The sequence below is a fragment of the Myotis nattereri genome (genome assembly GCF_964212035.1).
Source record: "Myotis nattereri genome assembly, chromosome: 16".
NCBI lineage: Eukaryota > Metazoa > Chordata > Mammalia > Chiroptera > Vespertilionidae > Myotis > Myotis nattereri.
In genome coordinates this window covers 37,939,181-37,961,993 of record NC_138091.1, presented here as the reverse complement: position 1 = coordinate 37,961,993, position 22,813 = coordinate 37,939,181, and the positions used below count along the sequence as shown (strand labels likewise).

The following is a 22,813-nucleotide window of genomic DNA, read 5'->3' as shown; positions in this document are numbered from 1 at the left end:
CACTGGCTGGAAGCTTTATCTGTGTCTTTGACAAATAAGGACTTTTTTTTAGTAGGACATGAATGTTCTCATTTAACAGAGAGGCAAATTGAGGCCTTCCAATCACTCAGGGAATGGGGAATTGAGCAGTTCAAGATGATTCTTTCCCCTAAGGATAGGGCTCCCCCGGGTTGACCATGGGTCCCTGCGCCTCATTCACCCCTGCCCTCCTCCCTCCCGGCAGCTGCGGGTCTTCAAGCTGGCCAAGTCGTGGCCCACACTGAACATGCTCATCAAGATCATCGGCAACTCAGTGGGGGCGCTCGGCAACCTGACGCTGGTGCTGGCCATCATCGTGTTCATCTTCGCCGTGGTGGGCATGCAGCTGTTCGGCAAGAGCTACAAGGAGTGTGTGTGCAAGATCGCCTCGGACTGCAGCCTGCCCCGCTGGCACATGCACGACTTCTTCCACTCCTTCCTCATCATCTTCCGCATCCTGTGTGGCGAGTGGATCGAGACCATGTGGGACTGCATGGAGGTGGCCGGCCAGGCCATGTGCCTCACCGTCTTCCTCATGGTCATGGTCATCGGCAACCTAGTGGTGAGTGAGGCTGGCTGGGTGGCTCCCCCCCACACCTTGCCCAGGAAATCCGAGTGTCCAAGACATGACCCGTTCTTTTATCTCCGTTATTCCCTTTGAAGGGGGCTGTCATGCGAGGGCCCTTTTCCTATGAATTGAACTGCATGATACATGGCTCTTCTCTTCCTGCCCCCTCACCCCCCCAAAATGGCAAATTTTTTCTTTAATTTTATTTTTCAATTACAGTTTATATTCAGTATTATTTTGCATTAGTTTCAGGTGTGCAGCATAGTGGTTAGATACTCACATACTTTACAAAGTGTCCCCCCTCCCCCCGATATTTCCATTCCCCACCTAGTACTATAGCTAGTTATTTCAATAGTATTGACTATATTCCCTATACTGGACTTTACAGCCCCGTGACTATTTTGTAACGACCAATTTGTACTTCTTTTTTATTGTTGTTGTTAATATATTTTTTTATCGCTATTTAGAGAGAGAGGAAGGGAGAGGGAGAGAGAGAAACATGGATTGGCTGCCTCCTTCACACCCCTACAAGCCACAACCCGGACATGTGCCCTGACTGGGAATGGAACCAGAAACCTTGTGGTACATGGGATGATGCCCAACCAACTGAGCCACACCAGCCAGGGCCCAATTTACACCTTAATCCCTTTACCTCTTTCACGCAGTCCCCCAATTCCTCTCCCCTCTAGCAACCATCAGTCTGTTCTCTATGAGTTTGTTTCAATTTTGTTTGTTTATTTTGTTCTTTAGAGTCCATGTATAAGTGAAATCATATGATATTTGTTTTTCTCTGACTGACTTATTTCACTTAGCATAATACCTTCTAGGCCCATCCATGCTGTGGTAAATGATAAGATTTTAGTCTTTTTTATGGCCGAGTAATGTTCCGTTGTATATACGCATCACCACTTTTTTATCCGCTCCTCTGGTGATGGGCACTTGGGTTGCTTCCGTATCTTGGCTATTGTGAATAATGTGGCAGTGAACATAAGAGTGCATATATTCTTTCCAATTAGTGTTTTAGGTTTCTTCAGAAGTGGAATCTCTGGGCCATAATTTTTTTCGGATGCTCTCTATTGTTTTCTATAGTGGCTTCACCAATCTGCAGTTCTACCACCAGTGCACAAGGGTTCCCTTTTCTCTACATCCTCTCCAACACTTGTTGTTTATGGATTATTGACGATAGCCATTCTGACAGGTGTAAGGTGATATCTCATTATGGTTGTAACTTGCATTTCTCTGATGATTAGTGATGGTGAGCATCTTTTCAGATATCAGCCATTTGTGTGTCCTCTTTGGAGAAGTGTCTATTCAGGTCCTTTGCCCATTTTTAAGATTGGATTTGTTTGGTTTTTTTGGTGTTGTGTTGTATAAGTTCTTTATAAATTTTGGATATTAGCCCTTTATAAGATACTAGAGGCCTGATGCATGAAGACTCGTGCAAGAATGGGCCTTCCTTCCCCTGGCTGCCAGCACTGCCTTCATTCAGGCTGAAGCCGCTCTTCCGCCTTCCCACACTGCCCAGAGGCCCGGAGCAACTGGGGCGATGCAGAACGCCTGTGTTGTCACCATAGCAACAATGCAAGCATCCTGCCCCACCCCAGCTGCTCAGCGCCTGTGTATGCAAATTAACCTGCCATCTTTGTTGGGTTAATTTGCATAGCCACTCCTGATTGGCTGGTGGGCATCACGAAGGTACGGTCAATTTGCATCTTTCTCTTTTATCAATGTAGATATCATTGGCAAAAATCTTCCATTCAGTAGGTTGTCTTTTTGTTTTATTAATGGTTTCCTTTGCCATGTAAAATCTTTTTAGTATAATGTAGTGCCATTTGTTTATTTTTTCTTTTGTTTCCCTCAAAATGGCAAAAATTTTTGTGGTTTAATCCAATGATTCTCAAATTTTAACCTGCTTAAGAGTTGCTTGGGAGTTTCTTAGAACCTGCCGCCTCCTCCCACCCACCCCAGTCTGATCTAGCAGCTCTGGGCCTGCACCTGGGAATCTGTGTTTCTAGTGAGCTCTGGAGATGCTCTTGCTGCTGGCCCAGGGCTGGCACTGTGATTAGTGCTGTTGAAACCTAGTGTTTTGGGTAAAGTAACATAATAATTGGAATCAGACAGGTCTAAGTTCCAATCCCAGCTCCTTTTCCATCTGCATGACCTTGAACCAATTACTGCTCTCTGGTTGGCTAGATTCTCCAATTTTACATGAAAGAAAAATAGTGGGTACCTTATAGGGTGGCTGGGAGGAGTGACATGACAGTGTGCAAGAAGGTACAGCGTGGAGTTGGCATCTGAGGTTGCTGGGCCTCTTGGCCTTCTCCCACCCTCTCACCCTCTGTACCTGGGAATCAGGCCCCGGGTGTTGGGAGAATCCATAGATGGCACAAACAGCATCCATCCTGCCACTTTGGGCTTGGCTTGTGGGGGGCCGGTGCAGGGAAGGGGTGCAGGGGCTGATGAGAAACAGGCTGTGGGGCTGTGGTCCAGCTGACCAGCATTTCTGTGGCTCGGGCCTGGCAGGCATCTATCCTCACCCTGCCGACCCCGACTCCTCCCCTTCTCTGGGTGGCATGGGGGTCAGTCCTACCCAGAGTGCTGTGCTCAGCTGCCCCCTGTGGTGGCTGGCAGGCACTGCCCTGGGCAACAGAGGCGGGAAGACGCACGTCCCATCCCCCTCCCTCCCCAACATGTTCTGCAAAGGCCTGTGGAATCCTTGGGCTGCTGGGTCAGCGCTTCTCAGATATCGCTGAGCTCTGGCTGGGGGCAGGAGCAGATTGGTGGGGTGGGTTGTCACCTCAGCTGAGGAGGAGACCCTGGAATGAGGGACAGCTAGGACAGGAGGCCCCAGGCTGGTTGTCCCTGGGAGGGAGGTCTTGGGGGGTGGAGAAAGAGAGGGAAGATGCCTGGGCAGACCTCGGGGGCAGGATTAGGGTGTGGGTAGCAGTGTCTGAGTAGCAGTTTGTCATGTAGTTTGAGGACCCGGGGGTGACAGAAAGGCTCTGCAAGGGGGTTTTGTGTGCAAACTCAAAATCATGTCAAGCCCCTACTTTGCCACCACTCACTGGGAAACCCTGAGCAAGTTATTAACCTATTTGGTCTCAGTATGTCTCACCTGGAAAATGGGGATGACCCACTTCACCGGGTGGTCCTGAGGGTTACACAACACACGTCTCAGTGATTAGCAAAGCACTTGGCCCTTGAGGTCAGGGGAGTTCAAATGTCACAGGCGTGTGTGGTGTAGATACCCATCGGGGGCCTCACACTCCTGCCAGGGGCCGGTGCCTGCGTGAGGGGCTTTATTTGCATCATCCTTGATGTTGTCCACAACCCTGAGAGGCCGGTGATGCTGGCTCTGTGCTCCAAGGAGGCACTGCCTAGACCACACAGCTAGTGAGAAGCTGAGCCTGGACTAGAACCTGTGTCTCTGAACTCCCGTGACAATAACATAGATAATAACCGCAGTGCTGACAGTGATGACATCCACACCAGCAAGGATGGGGACGGCTGGTCTCCGTTTACATTCATCCGGCACTCGGAATACGCTCCGTGTGCTCAGCTCTGCTTTGTAGATGAGAAAGCAGAGGCCCCGGGAAGTGAGTCCGTCACCTGTGAGCCGAAGCAGTCTGGCTCGAGGCTGGAACCCCTGCACTGAGTCTGCGTGTGTGTCACACGCACTCCCCCCGCACACACTCCCTCACCCACCGCTGACACTCTTTTCTGGTCCAGCTCTGTGGTTCTCCCACTTTGCTCAGAGGGAGTGGAGCAGCCGAGGGAGGTGGCAATGTCAGCTCCTTGGGCACGGTCCCCGTCCCTCCCCCCCCGCCCCCGCAGGCTCATGGAGGCAGGTGTTTGCAGAGGGCATGAGGGCACCCTGCCAGGGAGTGCGGGTACCCATGTTCCCCATGTCCATGGCACTTGGGCACTTCCTTGGGCTCCTGTAAAGGAGGGGAAATGACTAAGTCATAGGTAACCCACCCCTCAGAGCCCCCAGGGGGCACGATGTCCATTCCCCTCCCCTCCAGTCCCCCCCGCTCCCCGCCTTGCCCGAGGAGGCTATTTCTGTCCCAGGCAAGAGCCGTGTGCAAACCCTGCTGACCCAGAGAGCAGCTAATTCCCATCTCAGATGTGTTTCTGGCAACTGGATGCCTCCCCCCAAGAGAGAGAAGAAAAGACCAAGAAATTTTGGTGGGGGGCAAAGGCAGCAAAGTAGGTGGGGGTGTGGAGATGGGGCAGAATCCCCCCAGTACATTCCCCCAAGGAAATAATATATACGAGACACCACATATATATAGGATGTCCCCAAAATGTATATACATACTTTGAATAATTATCAAGGCAGTATTTATTTTCTCAAATTTGAGCTGTCAGCTGTTAAAGAATGTATACTTTTTTGTGGGGACACCCTGTCTATTTCAAAGGTATCATGTTAACACGATGGTTAAGATGATGACAAAAGGCCCTCGGAGGACGCTGGTGAAAGTCAGACAGTGAGAGGCGGGCGGGGAAGATGGGCAAGGGTGGGAGGTTCCCATGGACAGGCTCCCAGGGCCTCCCCAAGGCCCCCAGAGAAAGAGCCTGGCCCTGCCTTCCAATGTTGCACACAGAACAGCCAACATGTTGGAGTGCCTACTGTGTGCTCACCACCATGCGAGGAGGCAGGGACTGGAAACATCTCCATATGCAGATGAGGAAACCGAGGCACACAGCAGAGATCTGACTTGCCTCTGGACACACAGCTCGTAAACTAGGATTCGAAACCAAGCAGCATGGTCTCAGAGCCTCCGTGCCCATCTCCACGGCTGTGCAAACTCACTGCATATGGTTTTTCTGATCAGATGTCTGTCTCTAGCAGGTGGGAGCTCCCGCAGGCCACTGGCTCCTGTGCTCAATGGAGGGGCCCAGTAAATGTCTGGCCACTGGAAGATAAAGTTGACGGGAGGCAGTGGGTAGACCAGAAGCCTCTAAAGTCCCTTTCAGCAGGACTGTGGGAAGAGAACCAGGTGGAGCAGGGGACCCCATGGGAGAAAGGGGTCACTGCCCCTTCCAGGGCAATAGGGGACATGCCTCTGAGCACTGGGAGCACAGGGTCTATTAAAATCCCACTCATCAGGAAAGAAAAGATGGCTCAATAAAGTGGTTCCCAGTAAGTCCTGGGAGCTCGGAGACATGCACCCTGGTCTTTGCTCTGCGTCCCCTGGTAGTGGAGGCGGAGGACAGCGTCATGGAAAGAGTCCCTGGCACCCAGGGGCCTTCCAAGCCTTGCCTCAGCCTGGGTCCGCAACGTCCTAGCCTGTGCCCAAGCCTCAGTTTCCTTACCTGCCAAGCGGGGATGAGAGTGGCAGGCCTCACCTCCATGAGCAGTCGTGAGGACTCCATTAGGTGGTGCTGTTTTAAATGTTCAATATGGGGTAGATCTGGTCTGGAGACCTGAGGACCCTCAGGGGCCCGGAGGCTGAGCTGAGGCTCCCCAACCCCTGCTCCCAGGTCCTGAACCTCTTCCTGGCCCTGCTGCTGAGCTCCTTTAGCGCCGACAGCCTGGCAGCCCCGGACGAGGACGGCGAGATGAACAACCTGCAGATCGCCATCGGGCGCATCAAGTGGGGCATCAGCTTCGCCAAAGCCTTCCTGCTGGGGCTGCTGCGCGGCAAGATCCTGAGCCCCAAGGAGATCATACTCCAAATCGGGAGGCTCGGGGAGGCCGGGGAGGCTGGAGAGGCCGGGGAGGCCGGGGAGGCCGGGGAGAGTGCCCCCGAGGACGAGAAGAAGGAACCACCGCCCAAGGAGGGTGACAAGGACCTGAAGGACAATCACATCCTGAACCACGTGGGCCTGGCTGACGGGCCAACCCCCAGCATTGAGCTGGACCACCTCAACTTCATCAACAACCCCTACCTGACCATCCACGTGCCCATCGCCTCCGAGGAGTCCGACCTGGAGATGCCGACAGAGGAGGAGACTGACACCTTCTCGGAGGCTGAGGATGTCAAGGTGAGCCCGTCGCAGAGCCTGGCATGGGGGTCAGCGGTCCCGGCGTCACATTTTTGTGTGACTTTATTCAGGCCTCCAAGGCTCCATTTCTCCATCTGAAAAATGGGGGTCATGGTGCCTACCTGGGGTCACTGTGGTGACCTTAGATGAGAGGACGTGTGTACAGCACATAGTGAGCGCTGGGTAAATGGTGACGGTCACTGCTGTTATTGACATGATTAGTATGACGGGTCCTGGCTGCCCTAACGCCCTTCATGCCACCCCCACAACTCCGGCAGGGCCCTGTTTCACCAGCAGGTGGCGATCTTGGACAGGCTGTTCTTACCTGTGAAACCTCTACTCCAGGGCTCTCTTAAGCCCACTCTGCGTTCTTGCCATTGTTACCGATTTCTGTTTAGAGGCCCCCTCTCCCCCCCCGCCCCCCTGGGGCTGGTCCCTTTCCCCCCAGGGTGAGCCAGAATGCCAGGTTGGGCTGGGGACTCTGAGGAGAGGTGCAGTGGAGCAAGGAGTTTGGGTAGGGAGAGAGCAGGGAGCTTCAGTAAGAGTCCTGACCACCCACCCAGCCCCTGTAGGCGCCCTGCAGCGGCTGGGCTGAAATGTCCCCTGCTCCTGCTCCTTCCCTCCCAGGATGGTGAGGGGCTGGTGGTCAACCCCGGAAGCTCTGGGGCCTTGCCTAGGCCTCCTCGGGGAGGTGACTCTGAGCCCCTCACCCACCCTGTGGCCTGGCTGGGGAAGGATGAGCATAAGCCCTCTGCCCACCGGCACCCTATGGGCCCTGGGCTGGGCTGGGCACTGGGGCCCAAATGAACTTTGCCCTGAAAGTTCTTGACTTCTTATTCCCCCCAAATATGTGGCACGCTGACTTTCCAGAGGGCCGAGTGCCTGCCAAGCTATAAATACCCGGGACTATGACACGGACCTCGGTATGAAGAGCGGGGGTGGGGGAGGGCTGGAGTCACCCAGGCCAAGGCTCTGAGCACGCTCTAGAGCCAGGAAAGCAGGATTCCAAGGGGGATTGCAGGAGTGGGGGCACATGGGCGGGACAATTGACTCAGTGGATGCCCTGGCTGACCTATTGCCCCGTGCCTCAGTCTCCCTTTCTGTCAACTGGACACCAGGACTCTCTTAGTTTTCTAGTCACCATTCTGGACCCAGAGCTGACATCCAGTTGCCCTCTCCATCTTCCTCTTCAGGGGCCTCACCCCCAGCCATGAAAGGGTCCCCCCTTGAGGGAGTCTGGGCCCGGGAGCTGGCCTAGGGCGGCACCAGGAGGAGGTGGGGGAGGCCTGGCCAGGTCGGAGAACCAGCCTCCCTGCCTGCTCCACTCCCATCAGGTTTCTTGGCCCCAGGCTGGAGCTCCAGCTGGGAAAATTGTTGGTCCTCTGTAGGTTCCTCATCCAGACGGCCCCTAGGGACAGGCCTGGGGACACCATGCACTGATATCTGGGGTTGTGGCAGCCCCAGTCTGTTCTGACCCCCATTCAGGCCTCTCGCAAGTACCTTTAGGCATCTTATTCCTCTGCTGCCCTCCTCAGGCCTTCCCACGCCTCACAGAATTTCCAGCAGCCTGAGCCATCCCCAGCCACCCCAGCCTGCTTTTCTCCCAGCCTCTTCCCTTACCTGAGGCCTTTACATGTCCACTCACATCCTCACCGCCCCTGCCCAGGCCTGAGTCCTACCCTGCTCCAAATCTAAGTGCCACAAGAGCAGGACCACGGCTGCCTTGGTAACTGGTTCTTCTGCATGAACCACGGTGCCCGCTCCATAATCCATGGTTGAGTGAGTGAGTGAGTGAGTGAATGAGTAGGTCTGTCCAACTCCCCTTTCTCTTCTCCCTCTGGTCTCCCACCCTAACCTCCTCTGCCCCACCCGGTGGGAGGACCCGGGGGTCACATGACCCTGTGGCCCCTGCAGAAGCTGCCACAGTCCCTGGACAGGAACTCCTCCGTCTGCAGCACAGTGGACTACAAGCCCCCCGAGGAGGATGCCGAGGAGCAGGTGGAGGAGAACCCCGAGGGGGAGCAGCCTGAGGAGTGCTTCACTGAGGGTGAGCCCGCATGCGTGCACCCCACCTCGCCTGGTGCACCCCCGGCCCAGCAGACCCCAGCCCATTGCCTCCTTGGGGACCTCTTGGGGGCATGCACGTCACCAAAAGCATGTGTGACCTTCTCCCCTGATGCCACCCTGCCCTGCAGCACCAGGCAGGGGTGTCAGAGCCGGGGTGCCTCCAGCCCTGACCTGAGCCTTCAGTGTGTGCAGCGGGTGCTGGCAGCACCCCGAGGGCTGCCTTGCCAGTTCCCCATCGAGCCCTGGACACGAGGCGGGGCTCAGGGAAGGCAGCGCTGAGTCAGTCTTCCTGGGCAGCGTCTTCGGGGAGAAAGGCCTGCTCAGCCCTTCAGGGCACAGCTCTGGAGAACAGGGCCTGGCTGTGCAGAGTGAAGGCTGCCTGGCGGAGCGGGGAGGGTGGGACAGTCCCTGAGCTGGGGACCCACACCCCTGCTTGTCTTTCTGCTGCGCATCCATCTCTGGCAGCAGCTGGCACATGGGCGGAGAAGGCTGTGGGGGGAGAGCCTGGGACCCCCATTCTAGGGGAGGGGCCGGGCCCATTTCCAACCAGCAGTGGAGGACATGAGGCCGGGGATGAGGAGGAAGTGAGGATGCCGGGTCTGGGGGCAGAAAGGTGCAGGTCTGGAGGGGGCATCCTGGGAGGTGACGGGAACATGCTGACATGCATGGGGAGGCAGTCAGCGGGCCCGTGATGTGGTGCCCCGTGCTCCCCAGCCTGTGTGCAGCGCTGTCCCTGCCTCTACGTGGACGTCTCCCAGGGCCGCGGGAAGACGTGGTGGACCCTGCGCAGGGCCTGCTTCAAGATCGTCGAGCACAACTGGTTCGAGACCTTCATCGTCTTCATGATCCTGCTCAGCAGTGGCGCCCTGGTAGGCACTGCCCTGGGGATGGGCATGGGCCGAGGCAGGTGCCAGGCCCAAAGCAGGCCCTCGGGGCCCCCTCCTTCCCACACTGCGGGAGGGACGCGGCCTGGACAGGCTCCAGCCCAGAGCCCTCGAGGAACTCGCCCGAGGAGCTTCTCCCGACGGGAAACTCGCTCACCCCCATGATGGGCACGGGGAGTCTGGGAGAAGCCACCGGGCTGGCCCCGTGCCAGGCCCCTGGGAACCAGCAGCGTCGGGCAGGGCTGGGGACATGGTTGCCCGGCCTCCTGGGCTCTGGCCACCCCGTGCTGGTGCCCGCAGGCCTTCGAGGACATCTACATCGAGCAGCGGCCCACCATCCGCACCATCCTGGAGTACGCCGACAAGGTCTTCACCTACATCTTCATCCTGGAGATGCTGCTCAAGTGGGTGGCCTACGGCTTCAAGGTGTACTTCACCAACGCCTGGTGCTGGCTCGACTTCCTCATCGTGGGCGTGAGTCCGCCCCCGGCCCCGCCCCGCAGCCAAACCTGGAGGCCGTCCCTGTGGCCATGGACCTTAGGAAGCCCCAGCCCGAGGGGCAGCAGCGGCCCGAGGTCACAGAGCGGTCAGACCCCTGGTTAGCCGTCCTGCCCTCGCAGAGACTGGGCTCAGGCTCCTCGGACACCGCTGGCCAGGAAGGGGACCAACAGGCTGGGGGGACCTCCGCTCCCTGAGAGAAAGGGGAGCCTTGGGGGCAAGAGGGCGAGTAGGAGGGTGATGACCGTCCTCGCCCATATCTGTGGAAGATGTTGTATTCCAGCGGTTCTCAACCTGTGGGTCGTGACCCCTTTGGGGGTTGAACGGCCCTTTCACAGGGGTCGCCTAAGACCATCGGAAAACACATATAGAATTACATATTGCTTTTGTGATTCATCACTATGCTTTAATTATGTTCCATTTGTAACAATGAAAATACATCCTGCATATCAGATATTTACATGAAGATTCATAACCGTAGCAAAATTACAGTTATGAGGTAGCAACGAAAATCATTTTATGGTTGGGGGTCACCACAACATGAAGAACTGTATTAAAGGGTCGCGGCATTAGGAAGGTTGAGAACCACTGTTGTAACCTCTCTGACGGGCACAGGGCCGCTGTTTAATTGATGACATCGCTGAGATAGAGCCCAGGCTCCTATAGGCACTGGGACAATTCCCACTAGAGAGGACCACCCACTAGGGGAGGGGCCTGGGAGAGACCCCTTAGAGCTGTGAGTCTAGGAGGCCCCTGTGGCAGACCTGTCCTCAAAGGCTGAGTCCCGGGGCTTTGGGGGGAGCCAGGGGCCCTGCACTCCCTGACACCCCAACCCCCCTTTCCCCTTGCAGGTCTCCATCATCAGCCTGGTGGCCAATTGGATGGGCTACTCGGAGCTGGGACCCATCAAATCCCTGCGGACGCTGCGGGCCCTGCGCCCCCTGAGGGCACTGTCCCGATTTGAGGGCATGCGGGTGGGTGCTGGGGAGGGCTCTGAGCAGGACTGGGGGTTGGGGGAGCAGCCACCACAGGGCAAGGGGCAGGGACCACATGTCTGTACTCCAGCCACCACCAGGGGAAGCAGTCGGTCCTGCTGTAGGCGAGGTTGGGGCCTGAGACACCTTCCTGAACCAGCCCAAGTGCCCATTCCTGCCCGCAGTCCTGCGCCTTAGCTCTTCTCTGCCACCACTGGGGGGCAGCAGAGGCTGCGGCAGCTCCCAGGAGGGCGTGAGGGCACCAGGGCAGGGAGAAGGGTGGACCGAAAGCAGGTCTGTGTATTTATGGGTGTCCCCCTCCAACTCAGACTGGGGTTCCCCATGACTCCGAGACTCAAGCAAACAGGAAAGTACTTATGCCCAGGGCTCTGAGCCTACTGACCCTTGAGCTCAGGTTCATGCAAGTTTGGAAAGATCCCCTCGGGCTCTTGAGGGTGGAAGTGGCTGGTAAACACAGGGTTTAGGCAAGACAAACGGGACTTCCCCAGTGAAAGGAGGTCTGTTGGGAACAAGGCCAGCCCCAGAGGGACAAACCTCTGTGAATCGGCTGGTTGCAGCCCGTCAGTGCGCTCAGCCTGAGTGGCTCCCTCCTGTTCATACAAGAGGCCAGTGCTGGCCCTCCCGGCTCCAGAGTGGCCGACCCCTACCCTCTGAGGGGACAGGACCTGCCCATTGCCACACAGCTGCTTGGTACCCCAGCCAGGAATAGAGGCCTGGTCATCACCAGGCCTGTGCCACCCACTCTGTCTGGAGTTCATGTCATGGCTTCTGCTTGAAAAGGAACAATTCTCAGATTGGGCTCAGCCTGGAACAGTGAGGTGGCCTGTGTGGCCAGGGCTGGTGGGGTGCAGGACTCTGGTCCCAGGGTCCAGCTGCTTTAACGAGTCTGGTGGCTTCTTTTCGATGCCTGTGTCTCTAATACCGTGAACAAGTGAGCAGGGGCTGGTCACGGGGGCTGAGTTTCCTATGGGGGCCGAGGAAAGAGTGTTTGTCTCTTGCCTGGTGACCCATGGCCAGGCTGCTTCCAGAGAAGGTTGGGGCCCCAACTCTGGGCTGATAGCTCCAGCCAAGCAGAGAGTCCTCTCTAACCACCATGCTGGCAGCACCCAACCCTACTCTTTGCCCCCCTGCCCCCAACCATACAGCCCAGCAGACTTCTCCCCAGGCCTGGCTCAGAGTGCCCTCCTCCGGGAAGCCTTCCCTGAGTAGCCATGCCCAGCCCTTCCTGGTCTCCTGGTTAGTGCAGGTGGGGAGCTGTCTCCCAGAGGAGATGGGCTCCCCTGCCTGGGAGAAGATCTGACAATGACTCCCTCCCACCCCCCACCCAGGTGGTAGTGAATGCCCTCCTGGGAGCCATCCCCTCTATCATGAACGTGCTGCTGGTCTGCCTCATCTTCTGGCTCATCTTCAGCATCATGGGCGTCAACCTGTTTGCCGGCAAGTTCTACTACTGCATCAACACCACCACCTCCGAGAGGTTCGACATCTCTGAGGTCAACAACAAGTCTGAGTGCGAGAGCCTGATGTACACGGGCCAGGTCCGCTGGCTCAACGTCAAGGTCAACTACGACAACGTGGGTCTGGGCTACCTCTCCCTCCTGCAGGTGGTGAGTGCGACCCCTGGCCCTGCAGGGACGTGGCTAGAGGTGCCCCCATCTTTCTGCCACTCCTTGTTAGGGGACTGCCCACCCTGCTCCCAGGGCTGCAGGACTCTGAAGTAGTTAGTGCCCAGACCTCTCTGGTCTCTATCTGATACCTGCCCAGTGGCCCAGTGGGGCTGCGGGCAGGTGGCCCAGGGGGAGGACCAGGCTGGATGATAGAGGCGGCAAGCAGCCCCACCCCTTACACCCAACTACACTCTCTCAGGCCACCTTCAAAGGCTGGATGGACATCATGTATGCAGCCGTGGACTCCCGGGAGGTGAGTGGGGGTCAACGAGATATGGCTCATGAATGAGCCACAGGGGAGGACTAGACCAAAGACACAGCGGCACATTCTGCCCACCCCCACCCCCATGCTGCCTCCTCGGGAGACCCTGAGACTCCGAGGGTGGATGGGTTCACCTCTGGGCCCCAGGCCCCTCCTGCCCACAGTGGGACAGGGAGCACGTGTGTCCCCAAGCCCACCCAGCTCACCCTGTGGCCCCTGCAGCAAGGGGAGCAGCCGCAGTACGAGGTGAACCTCTACATGTACCTCTATTTCGTCATCTTCATCATCTTCGGATCCTTCTTCACCCTCAACCTCTTCATCGGCGTCATCATTGACAACTTCAACCAGCAGAAGAAGAAGATGAGTATCCAGCCCCGCCTTCCCTGGGCCTCCCTCCTCCCGACCTTGGTCCATTCAGCCCTTACAGTTCACAAGCGCTGCCTCAGCACCCCTGTGCTGTCGCTGGGAACACAGCTGAGGCAGCGCATCTGGGTTCAGATCCCACCAGGCAGCCTGGACCAGTGACTTGGCCTCCCCAAACCTCGGTGTCCTTATCCATCAAATGAGGGGATGCTACCAACCTCTCTGGGTGATTCTGGGGACCCAATGAGATAGTGATGGAAAGTGGCCCAAACAGACTGTGAGGCAGCACAGGTTCCCTTCCCTCTGTCATCGCCCTCCTCCTCCTCTTCAACCCCCATCTCTGGCCCCTCCATGTCCCTCTCCCGCTTTCCACCAGGGGCCCTGCTGGGATGAGGGTTGCTTCAAGGGTGGTACCTGAGGTAGGGAGGTCCTGGAGGCAGAGAAGGGGGACCTCCCAACCTTATGGGCTCCATCCCACTATACTTTGGAGGGAAAGACATCTTTATGACGGAGGAACAGAAGAAATACTATAATGCCATGAAGAAGCTTGGCTCCAAGAAACCTCAGAAGCCAATTCCAAGGCCCCAGGTACCTGCCCTCTGGGCCTTTCTTCCCACAGCCTGTATGAGGCTCCCGCCTGAGGGGGCCCACAGGGCCAAATGCAGCCTACACTCGGCCCTCCAGGCTGTGTCCCTGACGTGAGGCTGAGTCCACTGGCTGGGAGGGGTGCCTCTTTGTAACTGTATTGAGGCGCTATATGCACAAGCAGCAGCTGCCCGCTAAACTCCAGTCCCTGGTTCACCCCTCACCCGGCCCTACACAGCCCCTCAATGTCCATTCACCTCCTCAGTTGGTAGATTCTGGGGCAGGGGTCCCTAGAAGGGGGAGGAAGATGATGGCCAGACACTCTTTCCAGTGAGTGATGACTTGGGGCAGTGGTCGGCAAACTGCGGCTCGCGAGCCATATACGGCTCTTTGGCCCCTTGAGTGTGGCTCTTCCACAAAATACCGACTTCTGCACATGGGCCATGAAGTTTCAATCGCACTGTACATGCGCACCCACACGTGGTATTTTGTGGAAGAGCCACACTCAAGGGGCCAAAGAGCCGCATGTGGCTCTCGAGCCGCAGTTTGCCGACCACTGGCTTGGGGGAAGGGCGAGGGGCTGTTTGAGGACCTTGGCAGGTAGAAGGGTTTCAGAGCAAGGAAGGGTGCCCAGGGACCCCATAGAATGGCCTGGTCTGATGGGTCTGCCCTCCATTTCCTGGCCAACACCACCATAAGCCCTGACACACCTCTCTCTTTCGTGTTTGTGTATCCTGTGTCTCCTGCCTGTCCGTGTCCTGTGTGGGCCCTGACCACTCCCCCCACTGTGCACCCACTTGTGTCCCTGCACTCCCATCTGTGCTGCAGAACAAGATCCAGGGTGTGGTGTACGACTTTGTGACGAAGCAGGTCTTCGACATCGTGATCATGATCCTCATCTGCCTCAACATGGTCACCATGATGGTGGAGACGGACGACCAGAGCCAGCTGAAGGTGGACATCCTGTACAACATCAACATGATCTTCATCATCATCTTCACAGGGGAGTGTGTGCTCAAGATGTTCGCCCTGCGCCATTACTACTTCACCGTCGGCTGGAACATCTTTGACTTTGTGGTTGTCATCCTGTCCATTGCAGGTGAGCAGGGCCAGGCCAGGCTGCCCTCATGGACACATGCACCCGGCATGCTTATACACATCATCACACCTACGCACATGCGTGTGCACCTGCCATTCACACCTCATGCACAAAGGCACACTGTACACACCTCAAGAAACATTTACCTGACAAGTAGTTGCACACTCGGGTTCCCATATCCATACCCACTGGAGAAGTGCATGGACATGTATGTATTTATGATAGTAACTCATCTATGGCATCTGCAAACAGCCTTGGGAATAGGCCTGACCTTCGCCCCATCAACTTTAGCATACCTCACCTCCATCCCGCTGTGTGGGGACAAAAATGTAACCCTTTGCCCCAAGACCCTGGGAGGGCCTGGCCTAATGGGTGAGACCATCTGGGCTGTGCTCCAAAAGTTGAGCGCACCAGGCCAGCCCCCTTGAGCCCGCATGCCCCCTCACTCCCTAACCCAGCCCCCCACCCTAGGACAGCAGTGCTTACCACTTCCTCCCTGCAGGTCTCGCACTCTCTGAGCTGATCCAGAAATACTTCGTGTCCCCCACACTGTTCCGTGTGATCCGCCTGGCCCGGATTGGGCGTGTCCTACGACTGATCCGTGGGGCCAAGGGCATCAGGACTCTGCTCTTTGCCCTCATGATGTCGCTGCCTGCCCTCTTCAACATCGGCCTCCTCCTCTTCCTGGTCATGTTTATCTACTCCATCTTCGGCATGTCCAACTTCGCCTACGTCAAGAAGGAGTCGGGCATCGATGACATGTTCAACTTTGAGACCTTTGGCAATAGCATCATCTGCCTCTTTGAGATCACCACGTCGGCCGGCTGGGACGGGCTCCTCAACCCTATCCTCAACAGCGGGCCCCCCGACTGTGACCCCACCCTGGAGAACCCGGGCAGCAGCGTCAAGGGTGACTGTGGCAACCCCTCCGTCGGCATCTGCTTCTTCTGCAGCTACATCATCATCTCCTTCCTCATCGTGGTCAACATGTACATCGCCATCATCCTGGAGAACTTCAACGTGGCCACCGAGGAGAGCGGCGAGCCCCTCTGTGAGGACGACTTTGAGATGTTCTACGAGACGTGGGAGAAGTTCGACCCCGACGCCACGCAGTTCATCGAGTACAGCCGCCTCTCCGACTTCGTGGACACCTTGCAGGAGCCGCTGAGGATCGCCAAGCCCAACAAGATCAAGCTCATCACACTGGACCTGCCCATGGTGCCAGGCGACAAAATCCACTGCCTGGACATTCTCTTCGCCCTGACCAAAGAGGTCCTGGGAGACTCGGGGGAAATGGACGCCCTCAAGGAGACGATGGAGGAGAAGTTCATGGCGGCCAACCCCTCCAAGGTCTCCTATGAGCCCATCACCACCACCCTCAGGAGGAAGCACGAGGAGGTATGTGCCATCAAGATCCAGAGGGCCTACCGCCGGCACCTGCTTCAGCGCTCGGTGAAGCAGGCGTCCTACATGTACCGCCACAGCCAGGACGGTAGCGGGGACGGGGCCCCCGAGAAGGAGGGGCTGATCGTCAACACCATGAGCAAGTTGTACGGCCCCGAGAACGGGGACAGCGATGTGCAGGGCAAGGGTGAGGAGACGGGCTCCACGGGGGACGCTGGACCTGCCATTGGACTCACGCCCATCAGCCTCTCCGACGCTGCCCTCCCTCCCTCCCCACCCCCAGGGCAAACAGTACGCCCAGGGGTCAAAGAGTCTCTGGTCTAGCAGGTGGCAGTGAGGTGGCCAGCTGAGGCTGGTAGAGCCCTGAAGCTTCCCCAAAGCTGCCTGCAGGCTGAGGGAGCGGGACTTTGAGTCGAGGACTGATCCAGCTCCCTGTTGGGGACAGGACGTGGCCACTGTGGGGCTAACACCTAGGCCAGAGCCCCTGCCTCCCCCGGCCATGGAAAATGGGAATTGCAATCCGAGGCTCCACGCTGGGCCCAAGACCCCTGCCTCTGTGATTTCGCCTTCGCGTTGCTCTCACCTCCTCGGGGCCCTGCTGCCTCTCCTCTTGGCCTGGAGGGCGGTTGGAACATCAGAATCTCTGCCCCACTGCGGGAGGAGCCGGCCTGCGATGGAGGGATTGGCTGCCCTCTTGCCACCAGAGTCTGACAGGCTGCTGGCCTCTCCAGAGATGCCTTACCCTCAGGGAGAGCAGACACCTGGCCCCAGGGCCCGCCAGCCACCCCATCTCTGGGATAGTTTTCCCGGCGGCTCAGGAATTCCCTGGAAAAGGGAAACGTTGCTGGTCTGCAATAGCTCCAGCAGCCTGATTGGCCACTGGATCCTGGTGCATCGGGCTGGGGTTGTGGCCCCTGAAGCCATTTCCTGGTGTGTCCACTGTCCAGACCTCCGGCCCCGGGCTGGCCCCCGAGGGAAGAGCATCAGGGAGGACCCCACTTGGGACCTGCCTTTTCTAGGTCGTGTCCACCAGAGTCTCACGGCACCGGGGGCCTTCTTGGCCTGAGCTCCCAGACCTGGGGGAGGGCGGGAACCCCGGCACTCAGCAGGAAACATCTTGTTCCCGCCCTCCCTTCCTCACTCCTCAGCCTTCCCTACCACCACCCCCGCCTCAAAAAGCGACCCTAAGAATGTTATAGTTGGCCCATGTTAGAGATTTCACACGGGGCCATGCCCAGCTCACCTGGCTCAGGCCCAACCTTCCAACCTCTTGCTGCCTGGAATGCCGGGAGCCATTTTGCTGGCACAGCCGATCTGGACACGGCAGTGCCAGGCCTCCACTGGCACCCGGAGAACAGCCAGAGGCTGAGCTTGGAGGAGGAGTCACTGGATTGATTCACTTGTGTGTGTGTGTTCAAGTGTGTACACCATTGTGTCCCACGATGCCTACATATGCATGTGTGTCTGGGTATGTTTGTGTACATGTGTGTCCGTGGGCCCCTGTGGTGTCTGGCTGGTGTGTGTGTGTGTGTCTTCTGTAGAGGCCTGTCCGTGTGAGTGTGTACGAGTGTGAACACATGTGCTAAGTTCGAGTCCCTGTTGGCCTTAGTTCCTCTTCTTTTTCTTGTTTCTTGTGAACAGTTTGATGACAACTCAGGAAGCAGCCAAACCTCCAAAACAAAGTGCAAGTGTGTGTGTGTGTGTGTGTGTGTGTGTGTGTGTGTGTGGCCCACAGGCCGGAGCCCTCTGTTCTGCCTTCCCCGCCCTCTGGCCGCCTCATCGCCCAGCCTGGGCGTCGCCCTCTCGCTCCCTGTGACTCCATGATCTTCCCTTCTGCTGGTTGTCTTCGTCACACCAGTGCCCAGCCCTGCTCGGTGTCTCCTGCCTGTGTCCTCTGTGGAAGGGGCCCCACTCCGTCCGGCTCTTCCTTCCAAAGGTTCACCCTCCAGGGGGCAGCCTCCTCCCTGGCCAGCACCCTGCCCGCTGCCTTTCCCTCCTCGGGCCCCAAGAGCCTCCGCGTCTGTTGGTCCGGAGAGACTGTGTACAGACTGTAGCGCCTCCCCCTGCCTGTGCCCCCTCCGCACCGGCAGACCCACACCCGTCCGTGCCGTGCCCGGGTAGGTACCGGCCCAAGCCAGGCCAGCAGACAGGCCCCTTTGTACAGTTCTTACAATAAACCTCCCCCTCGAGCCCCTGGTGTGTGGGCTTCGTCCTTCTGCAGCTCCGAGTGCAGACGTCAAGGGGGGCTGAGGGCAGCAAGCGGCCGAGGGGCTGGTGGGGACTGCAGCCCAGCAGGGAGGACTGGCGGGGTCTCGGGCCAGGATCCGGGAGGGCGGGAAGCTCCCAACTTCCTCCTCTGGCCCTTCAGGCTCCCTCCTGCCCCGCCTAAAGGAAGGCGGGGGTCCGGCTGGAGGCCACACGAGGTCAGAGGTCACATCCCGCCGCTCCCACCCATGACAGCGCCCGGCAAAGAGCTGTCCGGATCCCACCTCCCCAGCGCTCCTCTCCGGAAACCCCTTCACTTCTCTACCCGCCCCCCTCAGAGGCTCCAAGGTGCCCCTCCCTCTCCTCAGAGATTCCATCCCTCCCAGGACCCTGCCTCTGACCCCTGACCCCAGAAAGCCCAGAGTCCCACGGGCCTGTGACCAAGAGTAATATGCAGTGAGCTCAGCCCATAATCCCAGCGGGTGAGATAGAATTTTGTATATAATTTGTTTTCTACGACTTGATTCCTGCCTCCCAGGGCTAGATGCCTCCAAACTAGTAAACACTGAGTCTTTTTCAGGGTTTCTGCACCCCCTTTTCCTGGGTCCAGAGGTTACAAGACCCCCATGGGGGCTGGGGAGCAGCACACACAGACCTCCCTGATGTCCCTCACGTGTCCCTCAGCCGTGTCCCCAAGGCCTCCACCACCTGCTGCTCTCCTCTCCCGGGGGGGAGGGGTCCAGCATCCCTGCAGGGTTCTCTGAGCCCCCCTCAGGGTGCTGACCTCCCTCCCTGGGTCCTGGCTCCTCACTGTATCTGGCCCCAAGGACAGGAGAGCTGGCAGGCGCCGCAGCCCACCTTTCCCCTGAGCTTTGAATGACAGAGAAAAAGGCAGAACACAGATAACAGGGGCTAATGTTCCAGAATCGGCCCCACCCCCAGGTAGTGATGCTACTCGTCACCTCTGAAGGGTGAACCGTGGTCCGGGTACCTCCCTGAGCAGACACAGGATTTCCTTCCAAGCTCACAACTGCCCCATGAAAAACTATTACTACAGTGATTTCTGTTTTACATCAATGAGGATATTTGGTTTCTGAAGGGTTAAGAATAGGTGATGCTTCACTGGGCGTGTGAGGCAGGGGAATTCTGCTCTGTGAGACACTGACCCTCCGCTGACCTTTAGCGTCCTTGGCCCCAGGTGCCCGTAGTGCCCACTGGTCCCCGCGACCCTTGAAATGCTCGCTGGGCGGCGCGGGGCCACCCTCTTTGAGAACTGCCGGGTAGCTGGAGGAGCCTTTCTGGCTGGCACACCGCAGGGCCAGGATTCACCCTGCATCCTGTTAGCCAGCCGCCTCCTCCCCAGTAACAGAACAAACAGCCCGGGAATGCAAACCTCGCCTGCGGTCAGCGGGGACCACCTGGAGCCAGTGAGAGTGGAGGGCAGAGGGCAGGGGGCTGAGCCCTGCTTTCCGAGCTGGGGTTCTACCTTTCCCATCTTCCCAGGGTTACAGGGCCCCCCACCCCCGCCCGCTTGCTTCCCCAAACTCTTGTGCTCCTGGTCCCCTCCCCCTCACCTCTTGGTATGTTTTTTTAATCCTCACCTGAGGATATGTTTTTATTGATTTTAGAGAAGAAGGGAGTGAGAGAGAGAGAAAAACATTGATGTGAGAGTAAAACCTCGATCAGTTGCCTCCTGTGCGCATCCCGATGCGGGATCGAGCCTGCAGCCTAGGTCTGTGCCCTGCCTGGGACCCGGACCTGCAACTTTTTGGTGTATGGCCGACGCTCCAACCCACGGAGCCACCCGGCCGGGGCCCCACCTGTTGTTTCGAAGCTGCCTTCCTGGAAAAGTGGGGCGGAGGCTGCCAGATGTCGGGATGCCCAGCCCAGGGGAGCCGAGGCCCCGTGTTCCAGGAAAGAAAAAGCATCACGAAGAGCTCCGTACTGTTGTCACCTGGGAGGGAACAGCGCGGTCCCAACTACGACAAATAACCCTGCAGGCGGTGGCCCCGCCCCCACCCCTCCTGACAGTGGATCCCTGCCTGGCATGAATAGGAATGAGTCCAAAGGACACATCTGCATCTGTGTCCCTCCAGGGGGCATGGATGTGTGTGTTTGGAGGATGCCAACTGCCTCTCGTAGTCTTGGTGCCCCTACAGTCACCCTGAGCCCCAGGACCAGCTCCTGAGCAAGCCCAAAGCCACACAGCCTGGCAACACCCCCATGCAAGGGTACACATGCACACACACACGCACACACGCACACACACACACGTGTACCCCAAGCCTTCCCCAATTATCCTCCCAACTTTGGGGGACACAAGCCCCAAAGCTAACCAAGGCCTAAAGCATCAGGAGGAACTTTGCTAAAGGAAGAGACCCCCCGGATCGACCCCCTTTCCGCTGGGGGGGTCTCCAAACACCCCACCAGCACCAGCGGCCGGTGGCCCCCACGCTGACCTCAGCTGATGTTTATAGTCCCGGACTGTTTGTTCTGTGAACTGAACATCTGGCACCTTTTCAGGGAAATGTTTTTCATTTGCAACATCTGGAAACAGCAAGAACATCTGGGGCTGCGGGGAACAAGCCGCTCCCTGGATGAAACCCAAACCCTCCTGTCCCCACTTTCCGTAGCGCGGGTCCTGGCCCCTGCTCCTCGGGGGCGGCCCCCACTGCGCCAGGTGAGGCCGAGGCCTGGGGCCGAGAGGGCAGCCTGCAGACCGCTGCCTTCCTCGCTGCCAAGCCTGGCATGAGAGGCGGGTCCACAGCTCCTGGAACCCAGACCCACCGGCGCACAGGCTGTTTGAAAAATGGAGGGTGGTGGGAGAATGAGACACAGGCAGAGGACACGAGGCATCTTTCTTCCCTCCTGGAGGTTAGGAGAATAGAGAGAGGGGACAAGAGAGAAAAGAGGCTGCCAGGAAACATAAAGCCGGGCCAGGCTGGGCTGGGCTGCAGGCTGGTGAGCAAGCCTGCCCGCAGCGCTGTGCACCCTGCCGCCACCACTCAGGGGCACGGGCTGTGTCTGACCCACAGGCACAGAGTTTACGAAGCTAGACAGGTTCCTGACCACTGCCGTTCCACCCACCACTCTGCTGACTGGTGAGAAAAGCCAGAGGGCCTTTGAGTTTCAGAACCTGAGCCTTCTCAACTGTCGCCTCCTGTCTGTCCGCCTCCCAAAGACACCTGGAGCGATGGACAACACTCAGTGCCGGGGAGTCCCTGAGGCCGAGTGGAGGGTTTTCTCTAAGCCGCCTCCTCCTAAGTCCACCCCCTTCAGCAGCTCCCAGCAAAACCTCCCACCAAGTGAGTGAGGGAAGGAGGCCTCACACCAGGGCCTGGACCAAATCTCCTCCCAAGGGGCTGCCGCACTTGGCCTGCTCTTGCTCAAGAACCTCCGTGGCTCCCTTACGCCACAGGGTCACGTCTCCATCGACCTCTAACATGGCTGCCTGCACTCCACCCAGCAGCTGTGCTCTGGGCCCTCCCAGCGCCTGGCCTGGACCCCGTGGCTGTTCCCCTTCACCCCACTCCTTCCTTCCTTCCTTCCTTCCTTCCTTCCTTCCTTCCTTCCTGCCTTCCTTCCTGCCTTCCTGCCTTCCTGCCTGCCTTCCTTTCTTTTTTAAAAATATATTTTTATTGATTTCAGAGAGGAAGGGAGAGGGAGAGAGAGACAACATCAGTGATGAGAGAGAATCACTGATTGGCTGCCTCCTGCACGCTCCGTACTGGGGATCAAGCCCGCAACCGGGGCATGTGCCCTTGATCAGAATCGAACCCGGGACCCTTCAGTCCGCAGGCTGACGCTCTATCCACTGAGTCAAACCGGCTAGGGCTCCACACCATCCTTTCTTGGTGCTCCTGTTCCCTAAGGGCGCAGGCTGGTCCAGGGCAGAGGGGTCACTCTCAAGTTCATCTACAGGCCCCATGTGTACTCAGCGAAGTGCCTGGGAATCCAGGCTTCAGGGGGGAGCTGCAGGGCCCCGTGGGGTGGAGACGCAGGAAAGCTGTCCTGGAGAGACTCAGAGGTCCCGGCCTCCCAGGGATCCCACTATAGACCTGAGCTGTGGTGTCAAGCTGGGATGGCTCTTGAGCCTTAGCAGCACAGCTGACGAGAGAGCCCGCCCTTCCGCAGGGTCCCCAGGGAGCTGGTGCCTCCCCAGGGTCCCGATTTGCATGGCAGGAAGGGGCCTGGTGGGGAAGAGGCG

At 57.9% G+C, this 22,813-nt stretch overlaps 1 protein-coding gene across 2 annotated transcripts in view; it reads left to right on the top strand.

Annotated features, from left to right (window-relative positions):
• The window catches only part of SCN4A (sodium voltage-gated channel alpha subunit 4), a gene marked incomplete at its 5' end in the record, with an annotated part of 31,944 nt that extends 13,359 nt beyond the window's left edge, over positions 1-18,585 (top strand). For both annotated transcript variants that reach the window (XM_081110071.1, XM_081110070.1), the window contains 12 exons: positions 224-580; positions 6,074-6,577; positions 8,492-8,624; positions 9,359-9,513; positions 9,829-10,002; positions 10,878-11,000; positions 12,350-12,628; positions 12,888-12,941; positions 13,173-13,314; positions 13,804-13,901; positions 14,727-14,997; positions 15,500-18,585. In XM_081110071.1, the coding sequence (XP_080966197.1) occupies positions 224-580; positions 6,074-6,577; positions 8,492-8,624; positions 9,359-9,513; positions 9,829-10,002; positions 10,878-11,000; positions 12,350-12,628; positions 12,888-12,941; positions 13,173-13,314; positions 13,804-13,901; positions 14,727-14,997; positions 15,500-16,725 (3,516 nt within the window). In that variant the 3' untranslated portion in view covers positions 16,726-18,585. The remainder of the gene's footprint in view (positions 1-223; positions 581-6,073; positions 6,578-8,491; positions 8,625-9,358; positions 9,514-9,828; positions 10,003-10,877; positions 11,001-12,349; positions 12,629-12,887; positions 12,942-13,172; positions 13,315-13,803; positions 13,902-14,726; positions 14,998-15,499) is intronic.
• Positions 18,586-22,813: the final 4,228 nt, after the last annotated feature.